This window comes from Haliotis rufescens, unplaced genomic scaffold (genome assembly GCF_023055435.1).
Source record: "Haliotis rufescens isolate VD_foot unplaced genomic scaffold, xgHalRufe1.0.p SCAF_15, whole genome shotgun sequence".
In the NCBI taxonomy this organism is placed as follows: domain Eukaryota; kingdom Metazoa; phylum Mollusca; class Gastropoda; order Lepetellida; family Haliotidae; genus Haliotis; species Haliotis rufescens.
This window is the reverse complement of record NW_025963835.1, coordinates 184,930-203,597: the sequence shown is the minus strand read 5'-3', so window position 1 is coordinate 203,597 and position 18,668 is coordinate 184,930. Positions and strand designations below refer to the sequence as shown.

General features: G+C 40.0%; 1 protein-coding gene across 2 annotated transcripts in view; it reads right to left on the bottom strand.

The window, feature by feature from the left end:
- Positions 1–669: 669 nt before the first annotated feature.
- Positions 670–18,668, bottom strand: part of LOC124142099 (ubiquitin carboxyl-terminal hydrolase 32-like) — an 84,534-nt gene continuing 66,535 nt past the window's right edge. For both annotated transcript variants that reach the window (XM_046510380.2, XM_046510381.2), the window contains 10 exons: positions 16,040–16,241; positions 15,365–15,579; positions 14,299–14,489; positions 13,520–13,606; positions 12,670–12,790; positions 11,354–11,545; positions 9,991–10,222; positions 8,674–8,810; positions 7,288–7,380; positions 670–6,208 (listed from right to left, as the gene is read on the bottom strand). In XM_046510380.2, coding sequence (XP_046366336.2) covers positions 6,038–6,208; positions 7,288–7,380; positions 8,674–8,810; positions 9,991–10,222; positions 11,354–11,545; positions 12,670–12,790; positions 13,520–13,606; positions 14,299–14,489; positions 15,365–15,579; positions 16,040–16,241 — 1,641 coding nt within the window. In that variant the 3' untranslated portion in view covers positions 670–6,037. The remainder of the gene's footprint in view (positions 6,209–7,287; positions 7,381–8,673; positions 8,811–9,990; positions 10,223–11,353; positions 11,546–12,669; positions 12,791–13,519; positions 13,607–14,298; positions 14,490–15,364; positions 15,580–16,039; positions 16,242–18,668) is intronic.

Here is an 18,668-nt window from a genome sequence, read left to right as displayed (position 1 = left end):
GTATTATATGCGAATAAAAAAGTCTTGTGTACATTGATCAATCGGAAGGGGTGCTAATTGGGATTGTTCACTAGCCAATATATCAGCAAATATCGCCATGGGCGCTTATTAGAGTGGGGCACTTATTACGTCGAATACGGTAGTTATTTTGTCTTAAAATACCATGAAACTTGGTTCAGACCCTTTAATGTCAATCACTGTCGGACTTGCTAATATATACTACTCAACAGTAAAGGACAACCCGTTTTTATATTACCGTATTCGACGTAATAAGCGCCCAGGGCGCTCTCAAAATTAGAAATAGGGGGCTCTTATTAGAATGTTATTTTGGTGGAAAAAACAGAGTTGAAACATAAATTTCGTGGTTTATGCTGACAGCCTGAAATGTTTATATACGACAGATATATTTTTCCAGAATAAAATGCCCATAATTAAGGGTGCATAAAACACACGAGTGCATATTATACACGAATATATAAGTCTTGTGTACATTGATCACTCGGAAGGGGTGCTGATTGGGTTTGTTCAATAGCCAATATCTTAGCAAATGTCACCGTGGGCGCTTATTAGAGCAGGGCGCTTATTACGTCGAATACGGTACTATAAAAGCATCAGGTGGTCCTTAACTTCTTTTGAGAAGTATATGCATACAAGGTACTTTATCTTTTACCTATGATTCCTTATCCTGACATTTGTTAATCCAGATTTGCAACACTATCATCCAGAAGAGTGGGGTTCAAGTTAATGATAGAGAGAAGCTTAGAGGATATCTCATTTTCAAACTGAAGAAATCTAGACTTGTCGAACTATTATAGACTTACTGGGGTAATTTGGATATTTTGTCTGTATGACAGATAATGCCAACACAATTAACTCTTTATAGCACTTGATTCTATGCTGTAAGATGTCACCATGTTTCCAGCAAAACTGCCCCTGCATCTCAAAAATACCTTGAAATCTACATCAATATATTTCAAACATTAAAACAGCTGACACGTCTTTTCATAATTCATTGTTATTAAAACAATTTCACACCACACAAACCATTCTTACACCTCATACAATAAAATTATAGGCTTGACTGACACACTGATCATAAAAGAAGAAAAAATCACATCAGAGTAATTGGTAAAATCAGATATAGCACAGCCATAACATAACACAAAACAAAACACATGCTAAAACAAAGTCTCTACCTGTTAAGTACACTTGATGGCGCTGAAATATATACACACAATGTACTTCTTGCCAGAGAATGAAGAGGGACAATTTCCACATGAAAACTCATTGTTATAATACACCAGACTATACTGAAACATACACCTCGTCACGGTCAAACACAACAAGACATCAACAGCAGTGGTATGGATTTCACCTGTCAATCAACAGGTGAAATAGATTAGTAAGTTGTCAAACTGATTACAATTCTTGGCTATGTACACTCGAGTAATATACTCCATGTGTGAGATGTGTTGGAGCTCATTTGTTCAAACATGATTGATCTATATGATGTAAAAAATGTACAGTAGTGAAATTTACAATGGTTTTTTAACAGCACAATAACAATAAACAACGCCGTGACCCCTTTGGTTTCAGACCATGTAAAAAGAAACGCCAGCCTCAAAAATTTACTTGAAGCAAGCTGTCGTATCCAAAGTTCAAATTGAAATAACAGAATGTATACTACTGAAAAAAAGTTAACGATTCTTTCATACTACTTTGGTATGACAGATTCACTATAGAATTTAAAAAGAATCAGGTGGTGCTTAACTTTCTTTTAGTAGTATATTAACTTGAACAAATGAAGAAACGCCATCCATCTCATTTCATGTAAGTTATGCTCTATATCATGAATATATAAAATAACTTTGATTTTCTATCATGACATAAACAGGCACAACTTAAGAATTTTATTCACAGCAAATTAAATGATTAATTTGTTCTTGAACATAAAAAAAGTTCTAAGTTTTGAATGACAATAAACTTTAAAAAATAAATACTGCAAATTTACAATCGCCTCAAATTTTTGGCATCAAATTCTGACAACACTCGTCTTCCACTTGTGTATTTAGTTAATTTTCCATTTAACAACATATTATGCTTAAAGTAATACTTTTAGTTGCAGAGCACAGTTGCTAATTAGATGGCATGAGAACCTGAAAATATTTCCATAGGATGGTGGATACAAGAAGCTCAATCATTAAGGTATGAAAATATTACAATTAAGTCAGAGCGTATGGTTTTATGCCGCTTTTAGTAATATTACAGCAATGCCACGGCAGAGGACATTAGGGTGAGTGTGTATGGTTTTACGCCGCTTTTAGCAATATTCCAGCAATATTACGGCGGCGGACACCAGAAATGGGCTTCACACATTGTACCCATGTCGGGAATCAAACCTGGAGCGAACACTTTAACCACTAGGCTACCAGACCGCCCCCAGAGGACATGAGGAATTAGCATCACTCACTGTACCCACGACGAGCAGCTTGTTTGACCACCATGATACCCCTCTAAGTATTGAAGTAACAGCTAAACTCAATCACCAGGAATGACATGAGTAGAATTTTTAAAAATATTTTTTGTTAGACAAGTAGCATCTCATTATTCCCGACTCCCCAAATATGTATACCTCCTGTGGACATTTGACATGATTAACAGAAGATTCAGAACTTGTTAACTTGGCAAGATAAGATTGCAATGTTTGCTGTCTGGGGACTATACACTTTTTACATGTTCTCCTTACGTCCAACTGCTGACAACACAATGTATGTTTAATTCTCTATACATGGAACTGTCGTCGCTACAGAGGGTGTCATGTCACACACTGGAATAGACCCCATCTTGTGTATTTGTGTATTTGCTTGCATCATTCTCATCAAGTGCAGAGATGGATGATTTCAATGTTACTGAATCTATTTTTAGATGACAACCATAGCAGGTTTCCCTTTAGTCAAAAACCAATATCTTTGCACGGTCAGGATAATAATTTCCTTTACAATACAAGAATACAAGTTGAAAAGATAAGCCAGACAGAAATTAAGAAAAGTCTTCTCTTCACTTTTAAATCCAGAACAGGAATGGTTTTTTAAATGAAATCTGCAACATTTTCTTCTCACAAAGCTTGGCAAGACTCATGTATTGTCTTATTGATGATTGTCATATGTCGCTATCCTTTAACATATATCAGTAACTTTCTTTGAACTGAACAGACAACATCAGGATATTGACCATATTTGTTTCATATCAAAAGACCTTTTGAACTGTTGTGTTTTATCAAAACTCTAATAATGACTGGGAGGTTTTTACTTAAGGAACGGTCAGTCATTAATCAATCACTTCTTTTCCCGAATGTGCCGACCTTCCAATACATGGCTATGGTTAATCATAGTAACAATAGCCATCACAAAGGATAGATTGACTATATACACATGCTGGCTATAGTCTACAAAATAATATTCATTTCAAAACGCCAAGATTCTCGTCCTCCTGAGAGAAGAAATATTGAATCTTGAATATCTGCCAGTCTTTAAGAAACACCAACTTCAAGGTAACCATGGCAACATCTGGTAAAGCACTGATTTGTTTAACCAATCACAATAAATAACAAGTGTTTTTTTTCCCTCGCAGGCTACACTGGCATTGAGACAGAGAACAGAATATGAAACGAATTGTTTGAAATTATTAAAATTGACTTCTCCATTAAATCTTCTATGGCATCAGATAAATTGCAAAGATCATTCATAATCACTTAAAATCTAAATCAGTGCTTGTAATTTAACTTTTTGCACAATACCATGAACTACCATTTATAGGCCATCTATTTTTTTAAATGACCTACAAATTTTCTCTAGTGAAACCTTAGGTCAGTGGTTGAAAAAAATAAATAAACAAAATTACACCTGTTATTGAGTTTTAAAATTTGTAAAAAATAGCGTCGGTGGGATATAAATATAAAACAATTTCAAATTCTCTATTTTTCATTTCTTATTTTATCAAAAAGTGACAAGAATGTTACATGTGAAAAGTGTTTTAACGAGAACAAAAACTGTGTAAGGCAGGGAAAATATTGGTCACATTTTTTCCGACAGTCTGTTGCAGTACTAAAAAATTAAAATATTTTTTTTCCACATTCCTAATTTTTAATGTCAGGGAATTTGTACACCAAAGAAGATAAAGAAGCCTTAGGATTATTTCATCAGATGGACGCTTTGAATGTCTGTTCAACCCAACCAATATTAACCTATGAACACACATCTTGTGAAGTTACATCATCATTACAAACGAAGGCCTTTCAGTGACTGAGGAATGTGCTTGTCAGGCGTATCTCATCTATACAGAGTAAACTCTGTCAACATAACACTGGAAATGGATGAAATCAAGCTAGTTTTGTCGTAGCTAACCATTCAGTGGATCACATAGAATCTCAGTGCTCATACAAATACTAGGAAATAACTAGGACAATAATTTGTAGTTTGATTTGTCATCCTTGTGACTATCATGAATAACAATAATAATCACAATCTACATCATGCCCATGCATTAGTGTAATCATCAACAGCTGTTAATTCCACATGATACAAACAGCTGGTCTTGCACATTTCGTCTTGTACATCAAGCTTCTCTATAAAACATCCAGTAACCATGGCAACCTAACTCCTGATAATGCAGTTTGTTATGTCTAAGAGGCAATCTTCATTTGTCATCTTGACTTGTCAGCTGTCAAATATATTCGAGGTTCAGTATCTGACTAAACTTATCAATCAGCTTTCAAGTTACACTGTTCATGTCTCTGTCTTGGGTCTCTACTTTGGTTCCTTGCAATCTCAATGAAATCAGATCTTTTACTCCGATACAATATTACTGTGTGAAGATCTCACAACCTCAATAGAAGGCTGTGTTAGGTGAATCCTGAGTGAACTTTGACTTCACAATGTAAATGAAAGATTTGTGGATTCTTGAGTCAATCAGATGTCAGCTTTCTGAAATGATTCGCCTTCATTTCTTTACTATCTTGATTTGGTAATTTAAATATTAACAAAAGAGAAACAACACAGAACACAAATATTCCTTCAAAGGTACTCTTTTGAGGTGTAGATTCAATGGTGCTCAAAAATGATGGTGTAGCCTTTTTTATTTACATTTGGAACTATCCATTTAAGTTCATTTGTTGGAGAGAACCGAGATATGCTGGTCTGCTTTGCTCACTTGTACCGAGGATTTAGGAACCTTCAGATTAGATTGTCAGATCTTCACGCAGAGAGGTATCGCATCAGAGTGAAAGATCTGATTTTAATGTGATTGGGTAGCTAGTGCTCTCTTTCTCACATATCTTACATAATTGGCCAACATATTTGAAATTGTGCTGATATTATTTTTAATGAGTCATTTCAATTTTTCATTTATGTTTATTTGGTAATCCTAACAAGGCTTCAATCCAATACCATTTCAAATTTAGGTTAATCAATCAAATTTTGTAGCAATCATATTTATTTTTATTTAATTTTCACCAAGTCTGTATCGTTAATATTCTGAGTTCACCAAATGCAGCCTTCAGATCTTAATGCAGAGAAGCATCGTGGGGTAACATATCTGATTATGAGATTGGCTGAAACATGCCTTAACAATCACTAATTGTCATCTGTGTGTACATATAAATGCGTACATTTCTAAGTACAACATTTTCAATAATGTGCTCTTGTGTTTTTTTCTGTCAACTCTTTTCAATGTCACATCTCCCCACCCACATGGTAAATATTCGGTCTCAGACTTTGGAATCTTGGATTTTCTCCATCTGCAACCTACCCTAGTCGTCCTGTTGCTGTCAGTATTCGGTACCTTCTACAGCAACTGTGTCTTCTCTCTTTCACTTCAAATACTACATAACAGTGGAAACAATCAATTGCGTTCAAGTCGTGCCTTGCCTATTCCACAAAAATGTGCAACATGACGTCATGATAACAATCCCCCCCACAACATATCACATTTTGTCATCACCACGACACACACATTGTCAAGACTGTGACACACATTGTCATCACTGTATGACACACATTTTCTTGAGATCGGACTCGCATTCGTCATCAATTTCGGACATATCTGGTTCTTTCCCTGTCACATCTGGCATGAACTTGCTTGGGTTGAGTTGCCTCCGTTCATAGAATAGAATATATGCAGAGTTTGTGTCAAGCTGGGCTTCAGGGATTTCCTGAAAACAAAAGCAAAAATAAAAATTTGAACAACGGTTCTAGTGTTAAATCTCCATAAAACAATAAAAACATTCTATTACACAGTACAGTTTGCATTCTCAGCTCCCTGGGCAGTATGGAAGCAAAGTTACCCATTTGGCAAAGTTCTGTTTTCAAATCACTCTCATCCTACCGGGTACCCATTCACTGCTGAGCGAACAGGGGCAACAATTACACATGCCTTAGGAGACACCAAATGTTCACTTGTATTTACTGGATCACAGATTCCACTGACCCTACAAGTAGATTTATTTTAATCCAAAATTTACCTTTTGTTTTTTCACAAAACACGTCACATGCTCAAATATAGTTGGTTGTTACACATTGTTAAGTAATCAAGGACTCTAATACAGAAGTCAGATGTTCAATTGACATTTACATGTTGCCAAATGTGTACCTTGCCCTTAGTCTTCCGAGAAAAGCCGACAATTCACACACTCAAAGTTTGAAGTGAGTGAGTGAGTTGGGTTTAACGCCGCTTTTAACAGTATTCCAGTTATATCGCGGCGTGTCAGCTTAAAGTGGGAGGAAAGCCCGAAGTGATGCAGGTCTTAGACGTTTACCACTTCGGTGAAACCCACGAGCACAGGTATAGTGCTGACAAACCTAGAAACATAATTGGGGCGAACCGGGATTCGAACCCACAATCATAGGTTTCTGGCGTGCCCAAGGGACACAACTCTGCACAGTGAATCGCGGTGCCTTAGACGACTGCGACACCCGTGCCACCCAATGTTTGAAAACATAAAAAGGCAAAAGTCAGAAGACAATGGCAGGAAAAAAAAGTTTCCTAAAACTTGTCCTGTGTTACGTTATTGAGGTGCAGTTTTTTAGGGACGGCCTGATACCTCATGTAGAGACTTACCATAAGCCTCTAGTCCAAAGCCTGTGTCAAGTAAAATTCTGTTTGGTCTAGTAAGCTCAGCTTATGATAGTACAAATAAAAACATTAAATTCTACTGAAAAAGGTGCTAAGAGCCAAGTTCGGGCTAGTAGTGTCAAAAGATCCTGGCACAGACAACCCTTCTATAGTACTCACCTTACAACTACTGTCATTGTAGCAGTACCACCGATTGTTGGGGTTCTTGGCGTACGCTACATAATGCCCTCCACCCAAGATCCCCGTGTGACACTGAAACAAACACACAGTGTCAAAGTCTCCTGTACTCCAGCTGCCTGTCTAGCCATACATGTGAAGGAGAGTCTACACTGCTCTGAGGGGACAGTGTTCCCGCTGGCTTTTGAAACTGCCAGTCCTGGTGGACTGGTAAAACTAAACATTACCAGTCCCTTCCTAATTTCTGTCAGTCCAAATTTTCAACAATTAAAAAGAACGTATAAAAATTACCTGGTTTTAATTCATTCAACATGACATTATCTCTGAAGTAATGTAGTTAGATCTACACGTTATTCACACAAAGTTCAGTCACTATTTTCTCTTTTTATTATATTTCAAGACTAAGTCGCTACAAATATATATTTAACCTTGAACCAAAGCAAAATGTTATTTCCTTGCACTATAAATAGACAAGGGGAAACCCTGAAGGCAACAGATGAGCTGACTTCATTTGAAAAATGTACTTATATGAATATCGATGATGTTTTGTTCAACAACAAAGATTTATAAGGTTCTTTATATGCCGGTCCACAGGGACTGGCAGTCACATGAATTACCGGTCCAGGCCAAATTTTACCGGTAAAAAACTGGTAATTACCAGTAAACGGGAACAGTGGGTGAGGTGAAATTGGGTTTAATGTCACATCCAAGATGATTGCACTTATATAGCGATGCGCATGTATGTGTGTGTGTGTGTGTGTGGCTGCTTGTACTAGTCCGGGCTGATGCTGATTTATAGTGCTAGCTCACTGAGATTAACACAAATACCCCACTCAGTCGCAGTTTACTGACTCTGAGCCAGCCAGTCCTTGTTTTAGCCCCTTTATGCCGAGCGCCAGACAGGGTAACAACAAGTACCATCTTTTAACGTCTTTTGGTAGGACACGGCCGGGGATCGACCCCCGGACCTTCCGCTCTCCGGGCGGACGCTCTACCACTAGACCACGGAGGCTGTCCCACTGCTCTGAGCAGTATTGCAGCTAGGACCCAATCTCCTGATATCAGACCTTGTAACTAATACCTCTCTGTGTGTGGTGACTTGAGGACACCTCCATAGGAGTGAGATCACATGAACCATCTGATCAGCCAATCATAATGCTTTAAAATTCTCGGTTCAAGTGAGAGAAACATTTATACAAGCATATCTGATTTCTGTATCCGAAAAAAGAATCATAATCAGTGCACAAAATTATTTTTATGATATTTCATTTTCACCAAGTTGCAGAAATTGTATTTTTCTGACATATCAAGTGAAAACAGTTTCAAAATGTGACACCCTTCTCTGAGAGAGGATGAAGATGTACTCACAGACATGGAGCAGAGATCATATTTGACGTCGGAGTAGTCCTCCTCCGGGTAGTCTGTGGTTGTTCCTGGGGAGCCACATCGAGCTAGAGCTGTGCACTTCTTCTCTCCCCCATCTGCAGCAGCATCACCACCGCAATCTGACCACAACAAACATCAAGTGTCATACCACCTATACCATAGGATCAGCCATACCACATACACCACATCACTTGATTTTCAGTTCGTTGTTTAAGGCTGCACTCAGCAATACTCCAGCTATATGATGGTGTCCTGTAACTAATCGAGGATAGACCAGACAATCAAGTGACTGATATTATGAGCAATAATCCACATTGTCTGGGTACAATGACACACAGTCAACCAATCACCAAGCCTGACTGCCTAATCCATTTGGTCACCTCTTACAGGGGCATGTGTCCATGACATAGAATATTGACCCAGTGTCAACAACATATAACACACCACCATCCTGATAGAGGATGTACGAGTGAGTGAGTGGGTGAATGAGTGAGAGAGTGTGTGTGTGTGTGATTGAGATGGTGAAGTGAGGTGAAATGGGGTTTAACGTCGCGTCCAAGATTATTGCACTTATATAGCGACGTGCATGTACGTGTGTGTGTTTGTGTGGCTGCTTGTACTAGTCCGGACTGATGCCGATTTATAGTGCTAGCTCACTGAGATACCATGCCGCAGTTTAACATGAATACCCCACTCAGACACATTATACTGACTCCGAGCTGACCAGTCCTTGTTTAAGCCCCTTAATGCCGAGCGCCAGACAGGGTAACAACAAGTACCATCTTTTAACGTCTTTTGGTATGACGCGGCCGGGGATCGAACTCCGGGCGGATGCTCTACCACTAGACCACGGAGGCGGTACTGTGTGTGATTGAGTGAGTGAGTGAATGAGTGAGAGTGTGTGTGTGTGTGTGAGTGAGTGAGTGAGTGTGAGTAAGTGAGAGTGGAGTGAGTGAGTGAAAGAGTGAGTATGTGAGTGAGTGAATGAGTGAGAGAGTGTGTGTGTGTGTGTGAGTGAGTGAGTGAGTGAGTGAGTGAGTGAGTGAGTGAGTGAGTGAGTGAAAGAGTGAAAGAGTGAGTTTGTGAGTGAGTGAATGAGCGAGAGTGTTTACACTGCTTTTAGCAAAATTCCAGCAATATCACTGTGGGAGGACACCAGAAATGGGCTTCACACATTGTACACACGTTGGGAATTGAACCCGGGTCTTTGGTGTCTCAAGCAAATGCGTAAACCACTAGGCTACCCCACTGGCCAGAGGCTGTATAGAGTATGTGAAGAGAACAGCGAGGAAAGTGTACCTGTTGTGTGTCCAGCGGAACCGTTAGGTGTTTTGGAATGTTGTGTTCCGCTAGACTCGCTGATTTCCTTTGTGATGCTCTCCCCCTCTTCCAGCTCCTTGATGTTGGCTCTCTTTGGCGTTCTCGGTGCTAGGTAGTGACTAGGATCAAAGTTCCGAGATGGGAACTTCACAATCTTGTGAGATTTCACCCACCGCCCGTTGAGAAACTGGAATCTTTTCAGGTTTATAATCTGTAAACAGACAAATGTAGAACTTAAATTCTAAAAAGAATATATGAACAGAAAGGCATATGTTCTGTCAGTGTTTTATTTGTCACTTGTGATTAAGCTGCTTAAGACAGTATTTCCATTACTCAAAAGAGTATCAGAACATTTTTAGAGACACAGGTCATAGACATTTGCCATAAAAGACATGGCTGACAAAAAATCATAACTGTAGTCAATCTGAGATTGAGAAAATGCCAAGCACATCCTGACAATGCTAAGGGAGGTAACCTCCACAGCAAATTGCAGCACCTTAAGACTTCGGGACCAACCACCCATGCCACTGTAGCTGACATAAAATTGCTGAGTCTCGTGACAGAATTGGAACCATAGACCTTCTGATCTGCCTTTGGAGCCCTGGCCACATGACGAAAATGGTAAACCTTGTTAGTAAGGTGACAAGGTAAGGATGTCATCTGTAGGCTGACCCCACACCTTACTGCATACTCCCCCGCCAACAGAAGGCATACACAGGGCTGCCTAGTAAGGTACCAAGACTTCTTTTTCTCAAAGACCATGCCCAGCCCCTCACTGGGTGCCAATGTATGGCCATAAAGTGTCCGTAATAGGCATCAAGCCACAGACTTTCTGATCAGAGGTTGGATGCCATATGACCAAAGAGGATAACCCTGTCATCAAGCAATGCAATGTCGTCTGGGTTCTCCATGCCCTGCTACCCCCCCCCCCCCCCCCCCCCCCGCCCAGCAAAGATTGATACATTCAGTAAGCCCTAAAGATGCATGGTAACCAAGAAAAGAAGCCAAAGTCAAGAAAAGTGTTTGAATACAACACTAAAATAGTTATTATCTCAAACATGTAAAGTGAGTGAGTTTGGCTTAATGCCATTTTGGACAGTATTTCAGTTACAAAATGTCAACTTAACAGTGGTTCCGATTGTCGCCATTTATCACTTTGGTTCAACACACAATCACAGGTATCCTAACTAACTATTTTAAATGATCATTATTGGGGCAAACAAATGACCATCAGATCCTGTCAAAGCTAGGGGAAGCAACTCTCTACAGCAGTTTACAGTGCCTTAGCATCAAGATCAACCTGAAAGTGTGAACCGATGTCATTGGTTGTCTCCCCACCCACCAGTATGGGAGGCAGCCTCCAGATGTCCAGCTTCTTGGACGCCAGACAGTGCTTCTTGCACTTGGAGCAGTAGTACAGCTCCTCTTCCCCGAGATCCTCCTCTTTGGTGAAGGCCTGCAGACATGTGTCAAGGTCGATTGGCTCTGTCTGCTTCCTGCGACTCTCTTCAACACTTGCATGCTCCTCAAAAAACTGAAAGTAGAGATGACAACATGGAATATCAAAATGATTTGAAGGGCGTTCACTTGAATCGTTGTTGTTTTGATAGACTTACATCTAGTCTCTGATATGAACTATTTTACAGAAATAACAGTTGTTAAATTATATTTATAAAATATTATAAAAAGAAGCCAAGAAAATTTCTTCATTTCCCGATACTGCAGTTATCTAGACTTGCCAAACATTATAGTTTTTTTGTTTGTTTGTTGTTTAACGCCGTACTCAGCAATATTCCAGCTATATGACGGCGGTCTGTAAATAATCGAGTCTGGACCAGACAATCCAGTGATACGCAAGTGACAGCATACGCAATTGGGAATCGATGACATGCATCAACCAAGTAAGCGAGCCTGACCACCCGATCCCCTTAGTCGCCTGTTACGACAAGCATAGTCGCCTTTTACGGCAAGTATGGGTGCCAAACATTATAGACTTGCATGGGCTGTATTGGATATATTTGTTTCAATGTCTCTATGACAGATTATTGTTTAGATATCCGATCTCAGTTGAGCTGATTCAAATCTGAAGTCAAATTCCTGTTGTTTGGATGTCAGAGTATTTAAGTTGTGATGGAGTCTACTTTAAAACAATTTCCTTAATTTTCCAGCGTATGAAATATACCCTGGCCCCATAACTTCATTTCATAAGTGACCTCCATCTCTAACAGAATCACTGATTGACATCATGAGCATCAATCCACACGACTGGGATTGATGACATGCATCAACCAAGTCAGCGAGCCTGACCACCCGATCCTGTTAGTCACCTTTTATGACAAGCAAGTCGCCTTTTACGGCAAGCATGGGTTGCTGAAGACCTATTCTACCCCGGATCTTCACGGGTCTGTTACAAGACATTCCAGAAATAATTTTAAATTCGAGTCATGTTTACTGGGGGTAGCGCCACTTGAAAGAACAGTATAATCTGATTTGATGTCCATCTTGGTGTGTCATTCAAACTGGACTCAAGACAAAGCTCTGGTGATGAATGGGTCCAGTGTATTTAGCATAATACAAGGGAGATATGATACACTGGAGAGTCCTGGAGGACTCTATCCTGCTCTGCTAGATGTCGACTCCCTCCACTCCTCGACTCACCCTTTCTTGAGTTGTCTGGTAGCGGAGATGCAGCGCCGTGGGCTCCCAGTCTATTGCCAGGAACGACCCCCCAAAGTTAAATAAATTAGCATTACAATCCACCTTGCATCCTCGGCAAAACCTGGAACAACAAACATACAGATGCTTAACAATGGAAAATTGTAGATTCCTTTACGTAGTGAGTCTTCCCTTTGACAAGTAATAGTAGTTGTGCAGTCACTACTATATCATGACTGGTGCACATTCTACATTATCCCACTCTCAGCCGTGTAATGAGTATCTGTTAGGACACATGAAATGTTTTGTCACAAATATTCACCAGGACGTGAGAAAGGTTTTGACTGATGTTGTGGAGTGAGTGAGTGAGTGAGTGAGTGAGTGAGTGAGTGAGTGAGTGAGTGAGTGAGTGAGTGAGTGAGTGAGTGAGTGAGTGAGTTTAACACCACTCTTAACAGTATTCCAGTTATATCACGGCATGTCAGCTTAATGTGGAGGAAAGCCCAAAGTTATGCAGGTCTCAGACGTTTACCTCTTCGTTGAAATCGACAAGCACTGATATGGTGCTGACAAACCTAGAAACATAATCGGGGTGAACCCAGGATTTGGACCCACGATCATAGGTTTCTGGCGTGCCCAAGGGACGCAACTCTGCACAGCGAATCACGCCTTAGAAGACTGGGCCTACTGTGCCCCCTGATGTTGTGGAACAGTAGACTGACAGTATTGTGAGGGTGCTTTGACCATGTATTGATATAATAATGTAAGTATCACCATCATCATCATCATACAACATCCTATGGTCAGAAAGATCATCATCATCATCATCAGGTGGGATATGCAGAAAACTTACCTATACCACGGGCATTTGGCACATGTAAACCCATCCTTCTGAACGACCTTCAGTGTGAAGGGGTATTCATAACACAGGCTGTCATCACTGTCAATGCAAGCAGAAAATCATTTAATGCTAATTATATTTACAAATATAGGCAGTTTTACAATAACTGCCACAAATGAAAAGTAACAATGTGAGGTTTTCCTGCCTTACGCATGTGCAACATAATCGGGCAGTACAAGACAATTATACATACAACTGATTATGGATAGCTGACAGTGAAGAGGAAATCGGTTGAAAATCTGAAGATTTTTAAAGAATGATGAGAGCCAAAAATAAAGGAGGACTATGGTAATGATACAACAGAGGTAGCATATTCGCCGGAGTGAGGTGAAATGAGGTTTAACATCGCGTCCAAGATTATTGCACTTATATGGCGACGTGCATGCACGTGTATGTGTGTGTGGCTGCTTGTACTAGTCCGGACTGATGCCGATTTATAGTACTAGCACACTGAGATACCATGCCGCAGTTTAACATGAATACCCCACTCAGACACAGTATACTGACTCCGAGCCGACCAGTCCTTGTTTTAGCCCCTTAATGCCGAGCGCCATACAGGGTAACAACAAGTACCATCTTTTAACGTCTTTTGGTATGACGCGGCTGGGGATCGAACCCTGGACCTTCCTCTCTCCGGGTGGACGATCTACCATTAGACCACGGAGGCGGTCATATTCGCTGGAAGTGAAGCAGTTTTTAAATGGTTATAATGCATGAAAGCAGTGACCTACCAATCTTGTGCATGATTGGCTGCTTTGGCCTCTGAGGGAGGCAGCGGACTGACCAATCGGGCGACCTGTGTCCACACAAACTTGTAGAGATCCTGGTTGGTGGTTTTCTCAACACATGGAATAATTATCGGCGTCCCGAACAAACTTGGACGAGTTTTTTGAGATGATAAGAAATATACATCCATTAAAATCTGAAAAAGAGAAATGGCATGTTAGAATTGGAATTCATTTCTGAGACAGTGTTTGGTTTTAACATTTACAAAACTCATGCATTTCTTACAATGTGTAACACATGAGATATATGATGATATTTCTTCACTGAATGAATGACGTAAGTCTCAGCCTTTGGTGTGTCAGCTTCATGTGGGAGGAGTGAGTGAGTAAGTGAGTGAGTTGGGTTTAACGCCGCTTTTAACAGTATTCCAGTCATATCGCGGCGTGTCAGCTTAATGTGGGAGGAAAGCCCGAAGTGATGCAGGCCTCAGACGTTTACCACTTCGGTGAAACCCACGAGCACGGGTATGGTGCTGACAAACCTCAAAATAAAATTGGGGCAAACCGGGATTTGAACCTGCAATCATTGGTTTCTAGCGTGCACAAGGGACGCAACTCTGCACAGCGAATCGCGGCGCCTTAGACGACTGCGACACCCCTGCCCCCTCATGTGGGAGGAAAGCCCAAAGTGATGCAGGACAGACATTTACCACCTTGCTGAAACCCGTGAGCCTTGGTATGGTGCTGACTAACCAAGAATCATAATCAGGGTGATTTTGAGTTTGGAACCCACATTTGGGCCACCCAAAAAGTTTTTGTTTGTTGTTTAACGCTTGACTCAGCAATTTTGCAGCTATATGGCAGCGTTCCGTAAATATTTGACTCTGGACCCAACAATCCAGTGACTGACATCATGAGCATCCAGCATCAAGCCTAAACACCAGATCCATTTATGTAACCTGGACTTTCAGTCAAGTGAGTCAAAACACACACAATATAGAATCTCACACAAGTATATGTAGATGTTTGATCAGAAACAATACAACAGACTAATTGTTTCTATCCCTCCTACCATTTTCCTGTGCACTCCAATAACGAAGCCATTGAACAGGGTGTCAACCCCTGACTTGATCATGCTGTCGGCGATGTTGCTAGCGCTGCTGGGACTGCGGGAGTGAGCACCTGGGGAGTCAGTTTCTGATCGGTGGGCTGGTGACACTTCAAGCTGAGGCGGTTGACCATTTGGCAGGTTGCCATTGACTGATGAAGAATTCTGTGGCTGGCGTTCTACAGGGAGAGCATATACTTCTGTATTTGTTTATGACAGGAAAACACAACACAACTAGGAATGAGCTTTTCGCAATATTCCAGCAATAACACGGCGGGGGACACCGGAAATGGGCTCTAGGAATGAGAAATGTTCTTGGAGAATAAATACTTCCTCAGGTGACACTTTTTTATTTTCGGTTTACAGATTTGACCTGCTGGTGTCAAACGAAACAATCAGAAAATAAAAAAAACAATTAAAATGTTTATTTGCATGACCTCTTTATCTTTGATGAATTGAAAGATAAGTTCAAAACATGCAAGTGTGAAAAAACAAAATCTATTTTACATTAACATGAACACAGCTGCATACCTTTGTAGAAAAAATAACCTGTAAACAAGGTGAAATAAAAACAGGTCTGAGAAATAATACATTATTTCAACTCTCAATCCAGATCTACCAACAAGACCTATGACCTACTTGATGTTAATCCTCTTTGTATTTCACTGAGCCCGATGCTCTCTTTGGTTGTGCTGATTGTGATGGTGGTGTTTGTGGATTTGGAAAGTGCCAGTTCTTCCTCTGCTGACAGAGGTTCAATTTCAGGCGTCGGTGGTAACTCGTAGGCATATAGCGTTCCTCCAAGTAATGTCCGGATCTTCTGGTTGTCTTGTGGTAATGTCTACAAACAAGAGATGAGGCTGTCAGCAAACATATTCTGTCTTGACGAGTGAGTTGGGTTTTATGCTGCTTTGGGCATTATATTAGAAAGTGGTCAAAGGCTGGCGATTTGGTGCCTCACTCTGAGAGTGTGGGTTTGACTCCCAGATGGGACTCAACCGAACTTATTTGTGAGTCTCAAGTATTCCATAATTCCCCTGATGTTTCGAGCCTTGGATAACTAAAACATTCTTCCTCATCCCCATGAGTTGGACACAACATGGTTTGACTATATTTCCAATTGTTATGAGGTGAGGTGAAATAGGGTTTTACGTAGCGTCCAAGATTATTGCACTTATATAGCGACGTGCATGCACGTTTGTACGTGGCTGCTTGTACTAGTCCGGAATCATGCTGATTTATAGTGCTAGCCCACTGAGATACCATGCTGCAGTTTAACATGAATACCCCACTCAGACACAGAATACTGACTCTTAGCTGACCAGTCCTTGTTTAAGGCCCTTAATGCCGAGCGTCAGACAGGGTAACAACAAGTACCATCTTTTAACGTATTTTGGTATGACGCGGCCGGGGGTCGAACCCCAGACCTTCTGCTCTCTGGGCGGACGCTCTACCACTGGACCACAGAGACGAAAATTCCTACAACTTGCACTATTCTTGATTGCATTTCATCATACCCAAAAGGCATTGGATGGTGCTCTTGATATCAATCACCGGTTTGTCCTGTCCTAATTCAGTTATTTACAGATCACTCAACCCAGAATATTGTTCAGTAATGAGTGAGTGAGTGAGTGAGTGAGTGAGTGAGTGAGTGAGTGAGTGAGTGAGTGAATATGGTTTTACGCCGCTTTAAGCAATATTCCAGCAACATCACGGCGGGGGACACCACAAATGGGCTTCACACATTGTACCCATCTGGGGAATCGAACCTGAGCGAACGCTTTAACCACTAGACTATGCCCCTGTTTAGTGGTGTGTTAAACATGAAAGAAAGAATGATAAGCAGTCCTCTTATGTTATACAGAGCTCATTTGATAATTATTCAAAACTTTCCTTTTCAAAATAACGTTCTATTATGTAATTTCACTCTTTACATCCAACACTGTCAGAAACAAATTGAAGACTTTTATATTCTCCATAAAAAACATTTTCAATCAGTAATATTAACATAAACAAAAAGATTTACATTTTAAAAACAGGATTACAATGACAGAAAAACAGATTATTAGTATCATTTCCCCAACCGAAAATACCTGGATCACCAGGTAAAAATAATCTGTTTTAGAGCCTACTTGATGCACTTGATACCCTTGATGCACTTGTGTGCCTGTGTGAGGCCCCAGTACCAGTATTGATGGCCTGCTATCTGCATGAGAGTGCCAGATGGCCCATAGAGTTAGGGAGAAGCACTGTACCAAGGGCACAGGGACAAGTTGCTATGTTACTTTATTTGGTAAGTTAAAGCTACTAAGTGTCATCAATAAGACAAGGCCACACTGTTTAACATTTATGGTGACACAATGTTGCGAATGGATTAACTTGAGTTGATAAATAATGAATAAAAATATTTCAGTTGCACAATATGTTGTTATCTCATTTCAAAAGATGTTTGAATCGGTTAGGTTTATAAGAAATACCGTCTTTGATGTAATATACGCCCCTCTCTAATAAGCGCCCACAGCGATATTTGCTAATATATTGGCTAGTGAACAATCCCAAATAGCACCCTTTCCGATTGATCAATGTACACAAGATTTATTTATTCATGTATAATTGTATAATACGCACACGTGTTATATGCATCCTTAATTATGGGCAATTAAATTCTGGAAAATATATCTACCATGTATAATACACACAGATTCTTCTTTTAAATCATTTCAGGCTGTCAGCATAAACCAAAAAAAATTTGCAATCTTTCAACTCTGTTTTTTTTCACCAAAATAATATTCTAATAAGAGCCCCCTATTTCTAATTTTGAGAGCACCCTGGGCGCTTATTACGTCGAATACGGTCGTGCTGGAAGGTTAGTATGTTTACAGTAGTATTTACTTCTGTAAAAGCAGAGTCCTGAGACTACATTTAACAACTTAAACAATTGTTGTCTAAAAGTTAATAGTTACCTTTATTTGGATGATTTTTGTTGTTCAATATTTCTATTTTTTTTAAATCATTTAAGCTGGAACAGCCAGGCAAATAAAAATACATTCCAACTATTTTTTTCTGATTGCTGTTCTTGGCTAAAACTAAAAAAATAGAGCCACAAGGCTCTGAAACTCACTTGAATTATGGAAAACTAATGGCAGCCATGTTTTAAAAAATCAGATTGGAATTTTGAGAGCACTTTCTAGAGACATCATCACTCATACAAGATTTAAAATATGTCAAAAAAACATATTATGTGTTATTGTGAAGTCCACATACTCGC